The sequence below is a fragment of the Tenrec ecaudatus genome, chromosome 16 (genome assembly GCF_050624435.1).
Source record: "Tenrec ecaudatus isolate mTenEca1 chromosome 16, mTenEca1.hap1, whole genome shotgun sequence".
Lineage (NCBI taxonomy): Eukaryota > Metazoa > Chordata > Mammalia > Afrosoricida > Tenrecidae > Tenrec > Tenrec ecaudatus.
Window position 1 is genome coordinate 81,235,399 of NC_134545.1, and position 21,562 is coordinate 81,256,960.

General features: G+C 50.2%; 1 protein-coding gene across 1 annotated transcript in view; it reads right to left on the reverse strand.

Moving 5' to 3' along the window:
• Positions 1-21,562, reverse strand: part of PIK3AP1 (phosphoinositide-3-kinase adaptor protein 1) — a 146,976-nt gene that overhangs the window by 23,913 nt on the left and 101,501 nt on the right. Inside the window, 4 exon segments of the mRNA XM_075533450.1 lie at positions 1,749-1,954; positions 5,560-5,625; positions 7,014-7,211; positions 8,067-8,162. Coding sequence (XP_075389565.1) covers positions 1,749-1,954; positions 5,560-5,625; positions 7,014-7,211; positions 8,067-8,162 — 566 coding nt within the window.

The following is a 21,562-nucleotide window of genomic DNA, read 5'->3' on the forward strand; positions in this document are numbered from 1 at the left end:
GATCCCCAGCTGGTAGATACACTCACCAGTTCTGAGCACAGAGAAGGAGGATGCCTCCTGGATATAGTTCCAGAAAGACACGGCTACCTATAGTTAACCTTGATAATGTCCTTACAGGGGGGCCAGATTGGCTCCTCCAGTGCCCTCCCTTCACGTTTCAAAGCCGAGAACGCAGAAGCACCAAGAGCCCAAGGTCATGTTGCTGGCAAAGGAGGGAACAGAGTTTGAACTCAGGCAGTCTGGGGCCACAACCCTTGGCTACGCTTTGCTGTCCCACATGGTCACACAACTCAGGAGGGAGCGAGAAGAAAAACAAAACTCAACAGGATGGCCACCTGCAGGGCCTCCTAAGTGTGCAGGGTCCTGAATGTCTGCTTTCCTCCTACAGTGTGCCTCCCCTCCCCCGAGGGCTCGGGCTGGGTGACTCCGTGTGAAGGAGCACTAAGCAGGCAGCGGGGATCTGGGGTGAGAAAGAACTGGTTCAAATCCTGACTCTGCCTTTTCACCGCCCTGAGCCACGGTTCTCTGCAAAACGGGATCGAGAACATGTATTTCACACACGTGCTCTAAGGAACAAAAGCCATGGAATCTATTCTGCACTTGGCCCAGTGCCCAGCACCCTGCAGGCAAACCCCTACAAAGACCATGAGTAGCCGCTTCCTTGATCTACCTGCCTCACCCACCCAAGGAAACCCAGCTCCCATCTCCCATCCTGCCTCTCCATAAGTGTGTGCTGTCCCCCACCTTCCAAAACTGCAAAGCCAAGTTCTCCTGTAAGGGAAGACAGAACATGCCCTGCTGGGGATGGGGGGGGGGAGGGGGGCAGCACTGAGGAGGTGGAGGGAAAAGCAAGAGCCCCTGACCCGACTGTTATCGGCAGACTGAGTGAGTTGGGACATGTCCCTTAACTCTCTGGGGCCAAGGGCCTGTGTTTCCATGGGAAGGAGTTGCACTGGGGATGTGCTTTGTAAGGCTCCTTGGAGCTACTGTGGCTGTTTTTAATTATGCATGCAGTGCATGAATACATGCTCATAAACAAAACAACCACCACCACCCTTAAATGTACAGATACGGCCAGATGTCCTCTGATACTCAGCACTCAAGCCCCAGGCTCTCCCAAGGGGTAACCTAACCTGGGGTGGTTGGGCGTGGCCCCATCCAGAGCTTTGCCTTGGTATTTACACACCTGCTCACTCCCGTCCAGTGTCCAGTGGAGCGGGCCTAGCGGATGGGCTAGTACTGATCTCTAGGGTTTCTGAGACTAGAAAGCTTTATGGGAGCAGACTCCCCCTGTCGTGTTTTAATTGGGGTGTGCTTTTTTGATCTACAACCTACTGTGCTTCCTTAGCATTTCCTGGGAGCGTTTCAAGTTGTCTTTGAGGTGTACAGAGCGATGTTTCTGTGGGAGACTTGCCCTGGAGCAGAGAGCTGGACTCTGCACAGAGAAAACCTGGGAGGTGGAACGTGTAGGGCCAGCCACGGGCATCACGGGGCAGCCTGCATTGACAGCTCAGTCTGTGCCTGGTCCCCCGCCTCATGGCAACCAGAAATTCTCCAGCTGTTGGCCAGGGAGCTGTGCTGGTACAGACTACAAGGGACACACACTCACTCACTCACAATGACAAGCAAACGTTCCCAGGCACGGCCACAGGTGCTTGGTTCCAGCAGTAAACAAGACCAGCGCCCCCAGGGGCTGACTGTCTAGGGGAGAAACAGCCGTGTATCAAATGCCACCTAGAGTTGGCTACCTGCTGGAAGCGAAAGGACTCGGAGCGCTTCTTCTGGTTGAGCTGCCACTCTTTGAAGTGGAGCACGGCCTCGTCCACGTTGACGATGCCCAGCTTCACCTGCTCCTGGAGGGTGATGAGTTGCCGCTGGCCTGGCGTTTTCATCCCAGCAAAAGGGTCATATATACTCGACTGGGGCCGGTCCCGCCACGGTCTGACAGGTGGCTCTAGAAGAGGGAGAGAGAGAGAGAAGCAAAGCTCAGCAGAGCTGATGGGGCAGAGGGCGACGAGGCTGGCCGTGGGTTCAAGGGGCCATGCCTCAGATGGACAGTTACAAGGGGCAGATGGCACAGAGTCAGGGGAGAGGAGAGGACCTAACCATTTCACAGTCTATCACACTAGAAGGAGTCCTGGTGGCCCAGTGGGTTAAGCTTTGGGCTGCTAACCTAAAGGTCGGTGGTTTGACCCCACCAGTCCGTGGAAGAAAGATAAAGCCTCCCAGGGCAGTTCAACAACACCGCTGTGTTCCAGAACCTACTAGATGGTGGCGGTTTATTACACACTAAAAGGGAGCCCTAGGGGCACAAGGACACATACCCAGCTGTCAGTCAAAAGGCTGCCCATTGAGACCTGCCGGGCTGATTCGGTCAACACTCTTGTTGCTGTGTGCGGTGAAGTTCATTTTCAACTCATAGCAACCCAATGTGACGGAGCAGAACGCCCCTCCATGGGTTTTCTAGGCTGCGGTCTTCACAGGAACGGATTACCAGGGCTCCCCCTAAACCTGCTGGGTGGGTTCTGAACCAGCAGTCTTTGGCTGAGCACTGGCACACTTCTCCATGTGCCTACCACCAAGAAAGCCCCACGAAGCCGTCCTACTCCATCACGTGGGCTTGCGATGAGTCGGCGCCAACGCGATGGCACCCAAGGATGACATCACACCCCAGCAGACCGGCCACGGCTCAGGGAAGCAGCCAATCCACCAGAATCCTCTGAGCTAGCGTTTCCCAAAGTAGTGAGGCCACCTTCCGGGGGCGAGCACTGGAATGATGGGGGTCAAAAGCAGATACCTGTACTTTATCCTGAATTGTGGGCAAGAATACAAAGGTTTTAATGGCCAGTAAGGGGGGGCACTGAATAAATTTTTTGCTGAAAAGGGGGCAATAGGCCATATAAGTTTGGGAACTTTTGCCCTACGCTTGAACTACTGAGCAGCCTTTAAGCCTGCATTTCTTAGTCTCGGTGCTACTGACAGTGCGGGCCAGGTAATCCACTGTTGCAGGCGCCTTCCTTTGCATTATGAGATGGTTAGCGGCATCCCTGGCTTTTACCCAGCTGTGTCTCCAGACATTGCCTAATGTCCCCTGAGGGGCAGTCACTGCCAGCTGAGAGTCTAAAGTCCCCTCCCAGAAGAGCTGACAGGGAAAGGAGGAGGCTAACCGGGATCCTTCTCCCAGCAGGACTTTCCGCCCTCACTGTCTCCAAGCACACGGTGCAGTGACTACAGGCTGATGGGCATGGTGTGCCCATGGAGCCTGGGACGCCAACTGACTCAGGACTCAGCGCCATTTCCATCAGGTATAAACCGGGTCCTGAGTCATCTCCTTGGATTGTTCCAGGACCAACATTGGTCAAGTCTTCCACTTGACAAATTCATGGTACTCTGGAGATTCCAGAAAAAGTGTGACATGAACCCCCACCCCTAGGCTGAGACTCGGCTGTAATAAAGCCCCTGAGGGGAGGGAGCTATGATGGGACGGGTGTCATTTGGGCCTGGGAGGGCAGTTTGGCATTTTACTGCCCACTGCAAGCAGGGCTATTTTGTGATTCTAAGTTTCGCCAGCAGACCTCATTTGAGCACTGTATTCAGGAAACTAGCAGGAAGGAAAGAAAGAGATGGTTTTCCTATGGGGACGGAAAACCAGCCTCAAAGAAGCAGAGCTACCATTCAGCCCAACCACTTTCTCCTCTGGTCTCACACACACACACACACACACACACACACACACACACACACACACGCACACACACGCACGCACTTGCACGCACACTTTTGTAGGTTTACCCCTTTCAAGGCAGTCTATAACAATGTTGGGCGATCAGGCTGTTGGGACATAAAATAATGCAAAACCAACCGATTCCAATCCACCACGACCAAAGGCTTTGGTCACTGTTAGGTACCACCCAGTCAGTCCAGCTGACAGTGAGCGTGTATGCACAATGGAACAAAGACAGCTCTACCCTGCACCTTCCCCCCAGCCCTCACTGCTCAGAAGTGCATGTCTCCCAAGACAGATTGTTCCTGTGTTTGTCTGCCAACACCATCATGCAGATGCACCGGTCTGCCTGTGGCCTTCCTTATTCACTGTCCAGCTTCCACAAGCATCTAAGGCCGCTGAAAATAACCCGGGTTGGGGCCACTGACACCTTTGCCCCTGAGTACTTCTCAGTGGGCTTGTGCAGCAGGTCTGCCCAACGCAATAACGCTTCTTATCTGGACTGTGGCTTCCAGGGGCATCGCCTTAGGATGTCTTGAAATGCTTACATAATGTCACGACTACTTTTCAAAAGAATCACCCAGCGATGTTGTGAAATGCCTCTGTTTAAAACTCAACACACTGCCAGCGGTCCATTCTGACTCACAGAGACACTGCAGAGCTGGCCCCATGGGCTTCTGAGACTACCTCTTCACAGGAGTAGGAAGCTTCATCTGCCTCCCCGGGAACAGCTGGCAGGTTTGAACCACTGGCCTTGCAGGTAGCGGTCCAACTCTGCTATTTAGCACTCGGGAATTAACCAAGAGGGGGAAGGACAAAAACAAAAGCACTGTTGTCTTTTTTTTTTAAAGTCTTTTGAAGAAAGAGAAAAATGGGGCATCTGTAGGGTTCCCTGGTGACCAATAAACTGTTTGTTAAATAAAGGTTGAGTTCAAGTTTGGGTTAGCTAGCACAGCGAGTTCGTCCACAACAGAGAGGGCAGGACAGCGAGGGAAAGCTCCCCACTTCCATCCTGTTGGCATCCATCTGTGTACATGGCCCTCTGTGGGCTGTGCTGACACCTTCTTCTCGTGTGAGAGCGTCATTTGTCTGACCAGCTGACACGATACTCTGTTGGTATTGTCAGCGGCCCCGGAGCTGGGCCCCGACTCATGGCGAGCCCAGACACGAGCGCCACGAGGCCTGCTCCCCGCCATCCCCACGCCCAGTTGCAGACCGCATCTTCGTGATCGAATAAGGGGCGAGCTGGGTGATTTTGAGAAGCAGTCTCTGGGTCTTTCCACCGAGTCCATCTTTGTCTGGAGGCTCTGCTGAGAACGTTCCACTTCAGAGGGACACAGTCTCGACTGGCAGACAGATGGTACCCGCAGGTGAGGTTTATGGGAATTGAACCCTCATTGCAGACATGGAAGGTGGGGACTCCACCACCCAACCACCACGGTCCCCCTGAAATGCAGGTGTCACTGGATCGACTCCGACTCCTGACAACCTCTTTAGGGTCCCAAGACTGCTGTGCACTAAGGATTTTCAATGGCTCATTTCTTCCGAAGTAGATGACCAGGCCTTTCTTCTGCGGTACCTCTGGGTAGACCTGAACCTTATGGCTAGCAACCTAGCATGATGCCCATTTGTACCCTCCAGGGGCATATTCTAGGGTGCCCTAAACTCCTGCTCCCCCCCCTTTACCATTAGGCTCAGCGGAGAGTCCGCCTTCTCCGGCAGTTCTACGTGGTGTGTCAGTGGGCGGTAGTCTTCACCGATGGACCATCGCCTACCTCTTCCACACAGCAGATGGAACCTAAGAAAGCGGTGTGGGGACCAGACACCTGGCTTACCTTTCCGGATGCTCTCCGAGGAAACATATACATTCCCAGGCCGCTCTTGGCTCTTGTCTGAAAACACTGTAAGATAAAGGATATTCTGAGTAAATTCAAATCAGGCCTCTTTCTAACTGGCCCTTTTGTATTTTGTACATTGAAAGTCAAAATAATGTTCAAACAATATAACAGTGAATCTATGCTAGGAGTCCAGCAAGAGAACAAAAAAAGGGAAAAACGGGAAACAAATGGTAAACAAACAGAAGGGGAAAGAGTGGGATTAAAATCCATGTCACAAAACAAAACGTGTATGAATTGTTGAACAGAAAACCAGTTTGCTCTTTCAACGTTTGTCTCACATCACAATGAAATGTTTTCTTAAGAAGAGGAGAGAGAGAGAGATAACTAACGAGAAGGAAAAGCAAACCAACAACAAAAAGGCCCCACTCACTGCCACCGAGTCGGCTCCAACTCCTAGCGACCCTGCAGGGCAGGGTAGGACTGCCCTGTGAGTTTCCAAAACGAGCTGTTCAAAGGAGTAGAAAGCCCTGTCTTTCTCTCATGGAGTGGCTGGTGGTTTCAAACTGTCAACCTTGAGGATCGCAGCCCAACACATAACCACTACACCACCAGGACTCCTGAGAAAGAAGTGTGGGGATTATCCAATGAAGAGGAACCAAATAGCCAGTCTACCAAACCTAGAAAGTCAAGGCCAGCGGAAGTCCTGATCAGTGTATGGGACAAGTGTCCTCAAATTACGGCCCACGGGCCACATGCGGCCCGCCAAGGACATTTATCCAGCTCGCCGGGTGTTTTCACCCTGTTTGCTTTTTTACTTCAAAATAAGATATGTGCAGTGTGCATAGGAATTTGTTCATAGTTTTTTTTTTAAATAAACCATAGTCCAGCTCACCAACGGTCTGAGGGACAGTGAACTGGGCCCCTGTTTAAGAAGTTTGAGGACCCCTGGTATGGGAGATCATCAAAGAAAAGGATAATGTGACTGAGGACATGTGCTCAGAATATCCAAACACCCAAGCCTAGCCGAGGCGACCCGAGTGCTGGAGAATTAAAGGAAGAGCCACTTAACATGACAACCAAGTGTCATAAGACAGAACTCTGGGCGGTGGAACAAGTGAAATGAGCGCACTGCTCCAGTGGGACTTAAACGGACGGTCACCCAGTAGAGGGCGGAAGGGTGACTGAGATGTCCTGGGGTCACGTCTTGGCTCTGCTTTGGGGATAGGGGAAATCTCTTTGGCCTTTGCTACTGTGTGTCAATCCCTCTGGAAAGGCCGGAGCTCAGTGGGATCACTGCCCTCATCTAGCTACTACAGAATCTTCCCTGAGCCAAGGCCATTGCCTCCTGGGGCTCCTTAGAGACTGTTCGGGACCATAAAGCTAAGGGATGTAGGGAACTCAGCCTGAGTAGCTCGGAAGACCCTGCTGGGCATTAGTCCAGCCACACTTGCCTTTAGAAATGTACGGCTCATTGTCGGGAAGCTGGTGAGCACCGGGAGGACCCATCTCGGGCCTGGGTACTGGAACGGGGGGCCTGCTGGCCACATCCACAGAAAAGGTGTCATCCTCATCCACCGTGTGGTAAATATCTTGATCCCGACCAAGCTGGGGCGGCTCTTTCTCCAAACGGGCCATTCCTACACTGTTGCCTAGGAGACCGAGGGGAAGTCAAATGAAAGTGGTGGTCAAAAGAACAGGTGGCTGCTGGGATTCCTCCCACCCCCCCGCCCCCACCTCCTGAATGATCTCATCAGAAGTCCATGCAGCTGCGGAGGTACCTCCTTGATTCACCACCGCTCTGCTGCAGAGGACAGCGAACACGAGGTTCTGAAATATTGGTTTTCCTGCTGGGATTCTGTTATTCATGTTAGCACCACGCGGGATGCAAATGGCATTGCCCCAAAGGCCTAAGGGTGGTTAAGACTACCCTCATCCCCATCCCTTTTGTGCCACTCTTGCCCGCGGTGCTTGGGCAGTAGTGCACGGATGTCCCGGAGTCCTCACCACCAACAGGTCCAGCATCTTCTTCCCCATTCCAGATGACAACAGCAAATAGTTACAGAGGACTTCCTCGCTACCAAGCACTGTTCTAACTAGATTATCCCCATTGATCTCCTAACAATGCTGTGGAGTCAGCCAGCACAACCAACACTCTCGGGTTGGGGTCTTGAGGGTTAAAATGCCTTACCCCGACTTACTATCTTCTTTGGACACCAGTGCCACTGACTAGTGATCTGGTAATAAGTGCTGATTAAGTGATGTGGCCAGAGATGATACAAGGCTGCCACGCGGTTCCTTTGGGAAGGAGGCAGGGCATCGAGCTGTATTTCCGCTACCCGGTGAGTGACGCAGACACGACTACAGGCTCTCTGACGGTGGCACATCACTGTAGCTCTCCAAGCCAGTTCCCTCATTGCAACATGAAAGCAGGTACCCAGCTCCCAGGGTCACAAAAAGGATGACATGGAGGTGGTTTTATTTCTCTTTCTCAGTCCTACACTTACCTTCCAAAAACTGTCGGATCATAGAGTCCTTGGTGGTCCACGAGAAACTGTCTCCAGCCCTTTGCGTGGAGGCACTGGCTTGTAGCATTTCCACATCTAGGAAGAAGCGGAGACTAAGAATTGATATGCTGCTCTTCCATGCAGACAACTTGCGAAGAGGTTTCCATGGATGGAGATAACCAGATTTGGGAGCTTGCTTGCTTTCTTCCTTTTTTTAATGTTTCATTGCAAATTGGGTAAAGGTTTACAGAGCAGATAAACAGTTTTGCATTCAATAATTCATACACATTTTGTTTCCAATCATCCACTGCAATCCCCTCACTGTGCCATCACATTTCCGAGTCCTCCCCGTGTTTCCTGTTTGTGCTCCTCCTCCATCCCTGCACCTCTGTATTCTGTCCCGGGGAAGAGCTGCCCTTTTATCTCAATGGTTGGTTATGCTGACGTGGGGAAAGGTGACTAGGGGTTCCAGCCGTAGGGGCGCTCTCCAAACAGCCTGGTCTCTCCTAGGATTTTAACTTTGTTCCACATTTTCCTTCCATTCCATACGGGGCCTCCTAGTGTGATTCCTTTCCGAGAAGGTGACAGGGGCAGCAGGGCACTACCTAGTTCTTTGGGTCTCAGGGCTGTAGAGACGGATGTTTGCAAGGTCCATCAGTCTATTGGATTAAATGTTTCCGTTTTCATCACTCGCCTTTCCTCCAGGCAGGGAAAGACCAAACGCCGCACCTTAGATGGTTTGGCTTCACCTTCCTCACGCCGCGACCCTTTCATACAGTTCCTCCTGTGGTGGTGACCCCCCCAACCATAAGATTATTTTCGTTGCTCCTTCATCACTGTCATTTTGCTACTGTGATGAATCAGGACGACCCCTGTGAAAGGGTCGTTTGAGCCCCAAAAGGTCTAGACCCACAGGTTGAAAACCACTGTATTACATGTTTACATCATTTCGCTTTTGTTTACCTTTTAACTCAATCTCTTAACCATATTAAATTTTTATATGACTGATACTTTATTTTTAAGTTTATGTAGATTAAATTGATTTAGAAACTTAGTTCCCAATTTATCTCAACCTGTAGACATTCATGGCCTTTGAGCTGAAATAGTGTGTGTATGTACCAAATTTAGCTGAAACACTATATATTGTCTTTCTCTTTAAACTTGACTGTGAAGGGCTGACATATCAGATCATGTATACATTAAGGAAAGGTTGCCATATCAGATCATCACTTCTACATTCTACAACTTTAACCATGTATCAGCCCTGCTGTTAGCGTGCCCTGTACCCCCAGGCTTGTCTCCCCCCTTTGTGGGCTATTTCCTTCCTCTTTGCCAGGCTGGCACCCGCCTTCCCCTCTGCCCGACCCCTTTCCCCTCCTCTCATCCCATCGCCTGCCCAAGAGTCCTCAAAGTGTCTTTCTTTTAGTATAACTTTTATGTTCATATTTTTAAAACAGTGGCCTCCTACAAGATGTGTCCTTTTGTGTCTCACTAACTTCACTAAGCGTAATAATGTCTTCCACAACCATCCATCCATGTCATGACAAGTTTCAGGTTCATCGTTATTCGGCAGGGATGCGTAATATTCCATTTTACGTAGGTATCAACGTCTAAGTGTCCCTTTTTCCCCTTGCTGTCATGGCTGGTGCTGGCATGGAGATGGGTGTGCGTGTATCTGCTCATGCTGTGTTCCTTTATGGTATTACACTGAGCAAAGGGATTGCTGGGTCAGATGGTTGATTCCCAGTTGTTTCAGGAAGCACCACACTGCCCATGCACAGTGTGCAGTTCAATTGTACGGTCGCCCAGGTTTGGCAACTTTCCTGAAAGAAATTCAAGCATCCATCCACCCATCGATACATTCAGCAAGGACACGTGGAAAGTGTGAGGCATAACGGGAAGCAACCTGCACAACCCACAGACCCTCATAAGCTCAGCCCAATCATAGGAAATAGCAGAGACATTCTATGAAATGACTAACTAGTGCTCTTAAAAGTATCTGCAGCGTAGTCTGTAATGTTGTACAAACGTCATTCCCAGACTTTGACTGTTGTGTTAAGGCTCAGTGCTCACTTTAGGCACTGTCAGGGAAGCACTGGGCAAGGTCAGAGATTCAAAACGATGAGCTGCTCCCCAAGAGAGGTGCGTCTGTGTGGTCTCGGGGAGATTCACAATGCCTCAGAAACCCGCTGTGAGCTGGAGACGACTCCATGGCAGTGGCGTGAGTGAAAGGTAAGCAGAAATTCTAATATTCTTGCAACTCTTGCCTTACTCTAAAAGTAGCTCAAAGTGAAAAGTTAAAAGGGAAGGAAAAGAGATGCAATCACAAACTAAAGTATTATTTGATGTGGGTTTTAAACCCACCAGGCGAACTGAGCTTTACCTCGAACCCACTTAGAGAAGATTTATGGAACTGACATCCTCCCTGGGCTTACGGTTGACACGCTAGTGTCATGATATTGGTGGTGATGGGACTGGTTCAGGTCCTGTGTTTTGTGGTCACTCAATGAATTTGCTTTTAACGCCCTCCTTGCTTTCTGCTGACATGTATTAATCTCGTAGGCATGGCTCTGCTTCTGTGACTAAGTGTTACAGAAAGTTTTACCCTATCACCAGCGCCTACTGTTTGTGTAAAAAGTGTTCAATCACTGAAAGAGTTCAATCTGTATAAGTCAACAACTCCTGGATTGCAGTCTAAAGCTGGCCTATATTTGTACAGTTCCCTTTTCTCAACAGTGTTTTAAATTCTGTGCCATTGACTAAATTAAGGACACTATAGCTTATGTCCCAGGGGGATGATCTATAATGTTCTCTATCACGAAATGGCAATGATGTCTCTAAAATGAACCAGAGACATATATAAACCATAAATACATGAGTAGATTTGGAACTCACACTTAATGCTAGCCCCAACCTAAAAACAATTCGTTCTTGTAACATGGCTCTGTTCAGTGCTTGCCCTCAGGAAGAGAGCGCTGAAGATTTGGGTGCCATAGAAAAGTGTGGTGATGCCCCTCCCCCAGAAGAATTTATTTGATGGCATTGAATCTGCAGCTCCGGGAGAGGGACATATCTGATCGTAGCACACGGGAGCAGATGAAGGAGGAGGAGGAGAAAGTAGAGTACATCCTGGCCCACAAGGTCTTGAGGATGATGTTCCCAATTAGAGCAGCCAGTTCCCAGAGAGGACCACTATGAGACATGACGTCCCTCAATGACCCATAGCCCTACAGGGGACAACGCTGGAGACACAGTGTGGGAATTGTGCCTGGTCTGATCCCGCCACACTGAGGCAAAACACTAAGGGGGTGCAACAAAACAGCAAGGGAATGGGAGCGGCGAGGTCCCCAGGGAATGCTGAAGGTTGACTTTGGGGCCAAGGCTGGACTGGAAACACTCCTAAAGACCAACAAACAGTCCTTGAACTAACTACAAGCTGTTCTTTCTTGTTGTGTGGGTTTTTTGTGTGTGTCATTGGTTTGTTGGTGCTGCTGTTTTGTTGTATATTATTGCTTGGTTTTGCTGTCTTCTTTTTCTGCATGTTATGATCTCCGCAGGTCTGTCAACATAAGACAGGCTGCATGAACAATCTGGAGGAGAAACAACGGGACCGACAGGGGACCTGGGACAGGGGGAGGTGGGGAGAAAGGTAGTGGTGTTAACAAACCCAGGGACAAGGGAACAACAAGTGATCCAAATTGGTGGTGAGGAGGGTGTAGGAGACCTGGTAGGGCATGACTAAGGGTAATGTAACCAAGAGGAATTACTGAAACCCAAATGAAGGCTGAGCATGATAGTGGGACAAGAGGAAAGTCAAAAGAAATAGAGGAGTTAGGAGGCAAAGGGCATTTATAGAGGTCTAAATAGAGGCATGTACATATGCAAATATATTTATATATAAGGATGGGGAAATAGAACTATGTGCATATATTTATAGGTTTAGTATTAAGGTAGCAGATGGACATTGGGCCTCAACTCAAGTACTCCTTCAATGCAAGAATACGTTCTTCTATTAAATTGGCATTCTATGATGCTCACCTTCCCGACACAACCACTGAAGACAAAGAGGGTGAATAAGCAAATGTAGTGAAGAAAGCTGATGGTGCCCGGCTATTAAAAGATATAGCATCTGGGGTCTTAAAGGCTTGAAGGTAAACAAGTGACTATCTAGCTCAGAACCAACAAAGCCCACATGGAAGAAGCACAAAAGCCTGTGTGATCACGAGGTGCCGAAGGGATCAGTTATCAGGCATCAAAGAACAAAAAAATCCTATCATTGTGTGCTCACCTACCTGATATGATCGCTGAAGACAAATGGGTACATAAACAAGTATGGCAAAGAAAGCTGATGGTGCCCGGCTATCAAAAAATATAGCGTCTGGGGTCTTAAAAGCTTGAAGGTAAACAAACAGCCATCTAGCTCAGAAGCATCTGTTTTGTGAGATGGAGGAGGACTTTGTGGATTGGTGTCAGACATATGAGTTAATGTTGGACTTGTGGGTTTGGGCAGCACTGGGTTGGGATGTTTTCTTGATGTGCACTTACCCTTTATATAAAAGTCTCTCTTATACATGAGTCTTTGTGGATAGGTTTCTCTAAAGTACCCAGAGTAGCACAGCAAGGGAGGATGGGGAGAAATGGGGAATAAGAACACGTATGAGGGGCCACCAGGGTTGGGGGGTGGGTTGTGGAGGAGGGAAAAAGAGGGAGGAGCTGATCCCAAGCGCACAGTGGAAAGCAAATGTCTAGAAAAGAACGATGGCATATATGTACGCATGTCGGACACAACTGATGTATGGATTGTAACAAGAGTTGTAAGATCCCCCAGTAAAATGATCTTTAAAGAAACAAGAGAGAGAGAGAGAGAGAGAAAAGAATCAAGCACTAGAGGGAAAAAAAAGTATGGGAGGAAATTGTTCTGAAATCGATTGTGCTGATGAACTGCACAAATCTTCACAGGACTGAAAGATCAAATTGGACGGTATGTGAAGGATATGCCAATGAAACTATTTTTAAAAACCCTAAAACTGAAGTTTAACCTAAGCGATGACCTGTGCTGACATGGTCCACCCACACTAGCGAGACAAACACCTTCCAGGGACACTTGCAGAGCACAGACACTAGTCACCACGCTCAGAGGAGGCCAATCCCTGGGCTTTCCAGTATTTACAATCCATGTCTAGCTCCTTCCAGTTTCCGATGCAATTTACCAGTCAGAGGTCATTTTTCTCATAAGCAGTGTTGCCTGGAAACATAAATTTGCAAATCTGACCTTCGGTTAACTTCCCAGTTCGGTTACCCTGGTAATCTGATAAGGAAGTCAACTGGCGTCTAAATTCTCACGCAGGAAGGGAAACGTGGCTGCTTCCCTTAACTGTAAGAGTTGCTCGCAATGCCGGGCACTTGTCTGGGCTTGTTCCGGCTACAAACTGGTGACTGCAGGCTGCCTCGGCAAGGTCACGCGGACTCAGCGAGGGGCTTGCCGGAATGCTCGGCCCGGTGCCTGGCACCGACAGCCGGATGCTTTCAAATGGACTTCGTTCACAGAGACGCTGCTGTGTTAGACTGTGCTCCGCAGGTCTTTCAAAGCTGTGTCTGAGAATGATGAGGGTAACGAATGTACAAATGTGCTTTATATGATTGATGCATGTATGGATTGCAATAAGAGTTGTATAAGCCCCCAATAAAATGATTTTTTTTAAAAAGCTGTGCCTTTTGGAAGCCGACCGCCTGGTGGACTGCTTCGAAGGGCCTACTGGATGGGCTTAAACCACGGACCTTTCGGTTCAGTCAGGCACTTGTCTGTTTGCCACCACCGCTGCCCCAGGACCCCTTTGGGTACCTCCAAAGCCGTGTAGCCATTGCCCTTGAGTTGTTGTGCCACCCTGCTTCCAGTGGCCCTGAAGAGCGGGGAGCGCTTCTCCCCTGCACTGCCAGGACTCCTTTCTACACACCTGGGAAAGTCGGAGTGAATGGCTAGCTGCGAGTTTTGTTATGAAATGCGATCCCCATGAGGATTTGCTGCTTGCAAAGTGAGGAGGGAAAGACTTCTCATGTTCTTTGGACGTGTGATCTGGAGAGACCCGTCCACGGAAAAGGATATGATGCTTGCAAGGGGATCAGCCAAAAAACCCAGGAAGATCCTTAACAGGGTGGGCTGACACAGTGGCTTCCACAGAACTCCCGTTGTGAGGATGGCGCGGGACGACACGGTGTCTGCTTACGCGGTTTCTATGAGTCGGAGCTGACGCGGGCACCCAACAGCAGCATGTCCAGCTTCAGCATGGCCCTTGATGAGGCCATGGCTGAGGACTTGGCTGCTAACGGAAAGCGCTCTGGTTCTAACCCATCAGCCACTTAACAGCAGAAATGACCGGGGAGCTCCCACAAAGGCTGTGCTGAATTGGAAATGACCTGCCGGCACAGACCTCGGCTAATGACCCAAGTGGGGAACCGTTTAAAAGAGGAGACCCTACACAAGGGGACGCCAAAAAAATAAATTGAGAAACGGGGAGCTGCACTGGGCGGAGTGGAACTTTCATAGCCCACATCACCCTGCCCCCAGCCCGGACCCAGCCAACTCGCTCTGAGTCCCAGTGGTGTTGCCTGGAAGGTTCTCTCTGGTCACAGTGAATTTTTTCATGAAAGCAGTCTTGCTCAAACCTCTTTTTGTGTGATGGCCGATTTAAGAGAACAACATGCAGCTATGAAATTTTGTTTCCTGCTCAGAAATAATGACGCAGAAACTATTGTGATGTTAAACAGCTTATAAGGTAAGCACTACGGGAAACTCAAGCATACAAGTGGTTTTCTGGACATCCATCATTTTCCCAAACCAATGAAAATGTCGACTCCTCGAGCATCTGGAGTTCGTTCCACCAGGTCAGACTGTTAATCCAGCTTTCTATTCAGAGGCTCTGGAAAGACTGCCCAACAGCGTGTGACCAAAAGGTCTGGTTTGTGGCAGACGGGACTGGTTTTGCCACCACGACAATGCACCTGCTCACACAGCCATCTCGGTGTGCCAGTTTTAGGCAATAAACAGCCTGCCTCTCCTGCACCATGCGCCTTACTCACCTGACCGCGTTCTGCAAGGCTTTTTTGTTTCCGTGAATGTACAGGAACATGAAAGGACAGTAGAAGAGGTGAGGAAAAAAATGAGGGCGGTGCTGTCAATCATCCAAACAGATGAGTTTGAAACATCTTTCCAAGAATGGCACTGAAGATTTGACACATGTATTAAGTGTCATGGAGAGTACCCTGAAGGTGATAACGTTGTTTGTATAACTATTTAAATACAGTTTGAACAGTCACCATATCTGTTTGAGCCCAAGCCTTTCACCTCCGAAGTAATGAATGCTTATGGGTTAATTCTAATGTTTGAATTTCTATGCCTAGTCTCAAATGTTACACACACGAGCTTCCCAAGTAAGAGCTTAAACCCAGTCGTCACGTTTTACATTTGGGGGGAAAGAGGCGCAAATGACAACCCTTTATATAGAGAATTCCGTAATGGGACTCTGCATCACGAACAAGGCGTGCCTGGCAAGCTCTTTCCGAGGCTCCGGAACACCAAGTGCTGTGCGGACAGAGCCCACGAGCTTCCCGCTCAACAGCCGAGCTTCTGCTGCTGCAGTCAGGAATAAAGACCCAACTGGAAGGTCCCGTGTCCACGGCCTGCACTTTCCTCAAGCCTGCCACGCTCTTATTAGTGTGTGTGTGTGTGTGTGTGTGTGTGTGTGTATGTATATGTGTGTGTGTGAGAGACAAGGAACCCTGGTGGCACTGTGGACTAAGCACTGGACTGCTAACCTCAAGGTTGGCAGTTCGAACCTGCTAGCCACTCAGTGGAAGAAAGCTATCTGCTTCTGTCAAACGCACTGTCTCAGAGATGTTACTGAGCTGGTCACCACAGAACAAAGCACCGCCCGGTCCTCAGCCAGCCCCACAAGTGTTATGTTTGAGCCCAAGGGTGCAGCCACCGTGTCCAACCATCTTATGAAGGACCCCTTCTTTTTCCTGCCCCTCTCCTTTACCATGCATAATGTCCTTCTCCAGGGACTGGCCTCTCCTGATGTGTCCAAAGTACAGGAGACAAAGTCTCACCATCCTTGCCTCTAAGGAGGACTCTGGCTGTGCTTCTAAGACGGGTCTGTTGGTTCTTTGGGCAGTCCATGGTACTTCCCGTATTCTTCACCGGCCTCATCATTCAAACGCATCAGTTCTTCTATCTTCTGGAATGTCAAACTTTCATATGCATATGAGGCAATGAAAAATGTGACGGTTTGGGTCAGGTGCACCTTAGTTCTCAACGCTCTAAACAGCGCAATGCGTCACTTGATCTCTCGACTGCTGCCTCCATGAGATTTGACTGTGGGTCCACGCCGAGACAATATCCTTGGCAGCTCCACTCTTTGCTCCATGTCTCGGGGGTACACTGACTGACACGAGGTGGCGGCGAGCCTCTGTACCCGAGTCGATAGGAGTTGGAACTGACCAGTGAGTGACCCAGGGCTTGTTTCCCGTTTTCCTGGCACAATGGACACACAGAGAGTGCCCATCGGACACAGTACGGACCAGGTGAGTGGCTGAACTACACAGAGAATTCTGGGGTTGGAGGGCAGGGCGTCTGCTGCCACAGCCCAAGGGCATTTTGTAAAGTCAACCAGAACAACAAATCCTGCCTTCCGGCTCCGGGCTTATAGCTTCACATTCCAGGCACTTACTAACCTCCACCACTTGTTGGTTAAAGATCAGGGGAAAGGCACTGGAACCTGCCCGTCTAAGGAGAAAGCAGAGTTCTCTCATCATTTCAGCAGGGCAGAGGGAGAGACGCTGAGGCTACATTGTCCTGGGGAAAGCCAGCGACCTGGCCCTTGATTTACCTAAGTACCCATCCTGGGAAGAGGGCTGCTTGAACAGAGGAGGGGGCCTCGGCAGGCCCCTAATTAAGGAATGAGTCAAGGGCACTGGTGAATTTCACAGGAGGCCCACATGATAATCCTCATGGGACACAAGTCTAGACCATTTCACGCTGCGGTGGAATTACACTCAGATTATATGTTGCACATTTAACATACAGCCAAGGCTGAGTACATAATAGAGTAACGTAACGACCGTGAGTCTGATTCCTCCAGAAAGGCTCTCAAATCTTGAAACGGACACCCGCCCGCCTCCCAAAATGTTTTCAGCAAGTATCTTTTGTGGCCAAAGAAAGCGCGCAGGGCAGGGAGCAGCAGGGCGGCGAACATGTGACAGCAGTCACCCGCTTCCGTCGGCACCTGGTGGCATGGATTGCCCTGATGGCTTTTGGCACGACACAGCCCAGCCTCTGCAGGCCCTCGTGGAGAAGGAGCGGGAAGAAGAGAGAGGAGGAGAAACAAGAGAGGGAGGGAGGGCGAGAAAGAAGAGACGGGAACTCTGAGACTACAAGAGTCAAGGAAAAAGCAGCAGTTCAGTGGGAAGGGCCCAGTGTTTTCTGGTCTTCTTGGGCCTCGGCGCAGGACTTCTCCCAAACACAAAGTCCCTCGCTGTGCAGCAGTCAGTCTGCGGCTGCACATCTGGTGGGGGCCATGGGTACAGTGACGCACTAATGACCCCTGCCGCCCTACTCTACACATCCACACCGGCAGCGACTTGCATGCACACCCGAGACTCACAGAATCACCACAGTCAAGGTAAACAGTGTCATAAACATACAGGGGAGCTGTGCGTTGGCATCAACTCGACGGCAGTGACAGGGAGACCTTATACGTATGTTTAAACTGGTTGTGCAACTTGTTGCAGATGGTGCGGGGGCCCTGACCATGTCCCCTCAGCCATCACTACGTCAGTGCTGACAGCTCTGCGTCTCAGCCTAAGAGTTGGCCCGTCTGCAGGGGCAGCACGCCGGAAGTGAACATTTCCCTCCAGCAATGACTGACAGGGCTGGGCAGAAAAACGCCGGGGCTCCCTCATCCCTTGGGTAGAACGACTTTGGAGCATGCTCCACACCATCTCCCAGCATTCCCCAGCGGGTAATGTGCTTTATTAAGAGCCTCTAATTGGCGTCCTTCCTTCTCCTGTCTTCCCTCCCTATTCCCCTTCCAGGTTTTCCTTGGGCCACCTCCCAAATACATTATTTGCACCTGATGCAAATCCAATCGCAGGCTGGGTTCCATCAGCATCGGTGATGCTCAAACCTTGCCCATGGGGCAGAGGAGCCCATGTCATCGGAGCTTACACACAGCGTGCCCGTGCATCTGTTTAACTGAGCCATGCTGTGCTGGGCACTGGAGAGCGGAGGATGAATAGCTCTAGACGCTCAGCCTAGAGCGGGGGTGGGGAACGTCCAGCCAGCGGGCCGTATGAGGCCTGGGAAATTGTCCACACCAGCTAACATCGCACATGGCACCAAAAGGAAGCCGGTCCAGCCCTCACAGTAGCGGTGGGCTCATTCAAGGTTGGACCAGGATGGCCCACAGATCATGTCCTCAATACCCACAGGGCCCTTGGCATAAAGGGTTCCCCAGCCCTAAGCCAGGATGGCTTGTAGCCTAACACACCGCCAGGGAGATCCACTATCTTCTCCTTCCACTCTCCCCAGGAACTTTCCAATGCCCCAAAGTGAAGCTCAATCCAGAGCAAGACCGCACATCATGAGGTGGAGGAAATCAGCAGGTGTTCAAATGCTCCCTCCCTCGCTTCCCGGTCATCGCCTCCCTCCCTGTGGGGAGCTCCCGCAGGAAGCCAGGACTTCTCCAGTGAGAATTGCCCCAGGAGCTGGACACATCCCGGAGAAGCAAGATTTGAGAACATTTCAGGCCTCAATTTTGTATTCTCTTGTCCTGTTCCCGAATCCATTCCCAACAGATTCTAAAGTGATGGGCCCAGGCTTTAAATTTTAGTCTATTACCCTATCTTTCCAAGGAGCCTGGTGGTGTAATTGGTAAGTGGGCTGCTAACCATGACGTCAGCAGTTCAAACCCACCAGCAGCTCGGCAGGCGAGAAATGAGGCTTTCTGTTCCCATAAAGAATTACAGCCTCGGAAAGCCACAAGGACAAATCCACTCTGTCTGATAGGATCACTCTGAGTGGGAATTGAGCCAGTAGCAGGGAGCGTGAATGCCCCATCTTTCCTAAACCCAGACCCATTGCTGTTGAGTCCACTGTAGCTCAGAACAACCCGCCAGCCCTACAGGGCAGGATCTGTTCCACAGCATTTCTAAGGGTGATCTGTCTGGAAGGAGACCTCTACATCGGTCTTCCACAGAGTGACTGGAGGGTTTGAACCAGTGACCTTTCTGTTGGCAGTCAAGCTCCTGACACTCTGCCATCAGGGGCCCTACGCCTTTCCAACTGTTACCTAATGCGATGCTGGCCTCTTAAGAAAGGCTGGGCACTGGAGCTTGGTGGACACCTGCCGCTTCGCTGCCAGAACTGGATTGACTTGAGCCTTTGTAGCCTGTGTACAGACTCCACTTCTGGTGGAGCACTCAGAATACAGGTACGGAGTCCTCCCAGGCCCGGCCCCCCTGTTCCTCCCCCTCCCCCAGGCACTTGGGGCTTATCAAAGCCCCATTGTCTGAGCAAGGATTGTCAGCAATGGGCTTTTATACAAAGACTTCTCTATGCCACCCCAGGGCTTTCAACCTCTTTACTCCTTCACTTTTTATTTACTTGGGGGAGGAACAAGAAGATTGCCATCCAGAAGGGTAACTAGAAACCGGATGTGCAAACCGTGTGGCAACTTAAATTAAATCAACCAGCAAATTGCAATTAAGCACCTAGACCAGTGGTTCTCAACCTTCCTTATGCCGTGGCCCTTTCATAGTTTCTCATGTTGTGGTGAACCCCCAACCATAAAACTATTTTTGTTGCTACTTCATAACTCTAATTTTGCTACTGTTATGAATCGGGCAATCCCTGTGAAAGAGTCGTTTGACCCCCCCCCAAAGGGTCACGACCCACAGGCAGAGAACCGCTGATCTAGACATTGCATCGAGTCTGGGCTGGACGCCATGGGCACACCAAGGAACAGAACACCCGGTTTTTATGGTTCTGACGCTTACAAGCAACACACGCCTTCCAGAGAAGCTCTTCTCAGGGAGGGACCAGATGATGGGGCAAGACAGCTGGGGCTTTCACACCAGCCCGTGTGATCATGCAGTGTCGATGGGAGCAGGTCTCAGGCATCAAAGACCCAGAACGAAAAAGCATGAGGGTGAGTGTGGGTACTCACCTAAAGCCCATTTGTAGACAATTGGACATCACCTTATAGAAGGGACACAAGGAAGAGACGAGCCAGTCAGGGTGCAGTAGAACATCCATTAAACATACAACTTTCCTCTAGTTTAGCGGTTCTCAACCTGCGGGGGTGCAGTCCTTTGGGGGTCGAACCCCTTTCACAGGGGTCGCCTGATTCACAACAGTAGCAAAATTACAGTGACGAAGTAGCAAGGAAAATGATTTTATGGTTGGGGGGTCACCACCACATGAGGAACTGTATGAAAGGGTCGCGGCATGAGGAAGGTTGAGAACCTCTGCTGCAGTTCTTGAATGCTTCCTCTCCCGCCCACTATCATGACCCCAATTCTACCTTACAAATCCAGCTAGACTAGAGCATGCACATGGGTACAGGTAAGAGCTGGAAACACAGGGGATTCAGGACAAATAACTCCCTCAGGACTAACAACGAATGTAGCAGTAACAGGAGGGTAAGGGGAAGGTGGGGGGAGAAAGGGGAAACCGATCACAATGATCTACATATAATCCCCTCCCAGGGGGATGAACAACAGAAAAGTGGGTAAAGGGAGACATCAGTCCCACAGTGTAAGACATGGAAAAAATAATACTTTTTAAATTATCAAGTGTTTAGGAGGGTGGGAGAGGGAGGAGCAGAAATGAGGAGCTGGTACCAAGGGCTCACGCAGAAAGAAAATGTTTTGAGAATGATGATGGCAACAAGCGTACAAATGTGCTTGACAAAGGGGATGGATGTATAGATTGTGATAAGAGTTGTACAAGCCCCCAATAAAGTGATTTTAAAAAGAAAAAGAGAGAGTTGGGGCTTCAAGGGGAAAGGAAATTCAGAAACTGGAACACTGATGGAATGACGGTGATCACAGATGTTATTTATAAATGGATGCTCAGCTACTAACCAAAAGGCTGGAATCCACTCAGAAGTGCCTCAGAAGAAAGGCCTGGTGATCGCTGCTCTACTGGACAGCGAACACGAGGTCGTTGCGAGTCAGAATCAACAGCAACTGGCTTTTTTTTGGGGGGGAGGAGTGGTTTCTTTGGCTCTGGGGGAATTGTATGGACCCAGCCCTGAGCAAAACTAGAGAAACTGGCTTGAATAAGATGTGGTCTCTGACCCCAGGGAGCTCTGGGTCTACAGGGAGGAGAGAGTGAGAAGCAGAAAGTCAGATGGGTCCCATCCTCCCAGTGAATGCCCTCCCACCCCTTCTATGAAAGGGCCTCTCCAGGTGTGGAAATCAGGCCTTCCAATTTACTC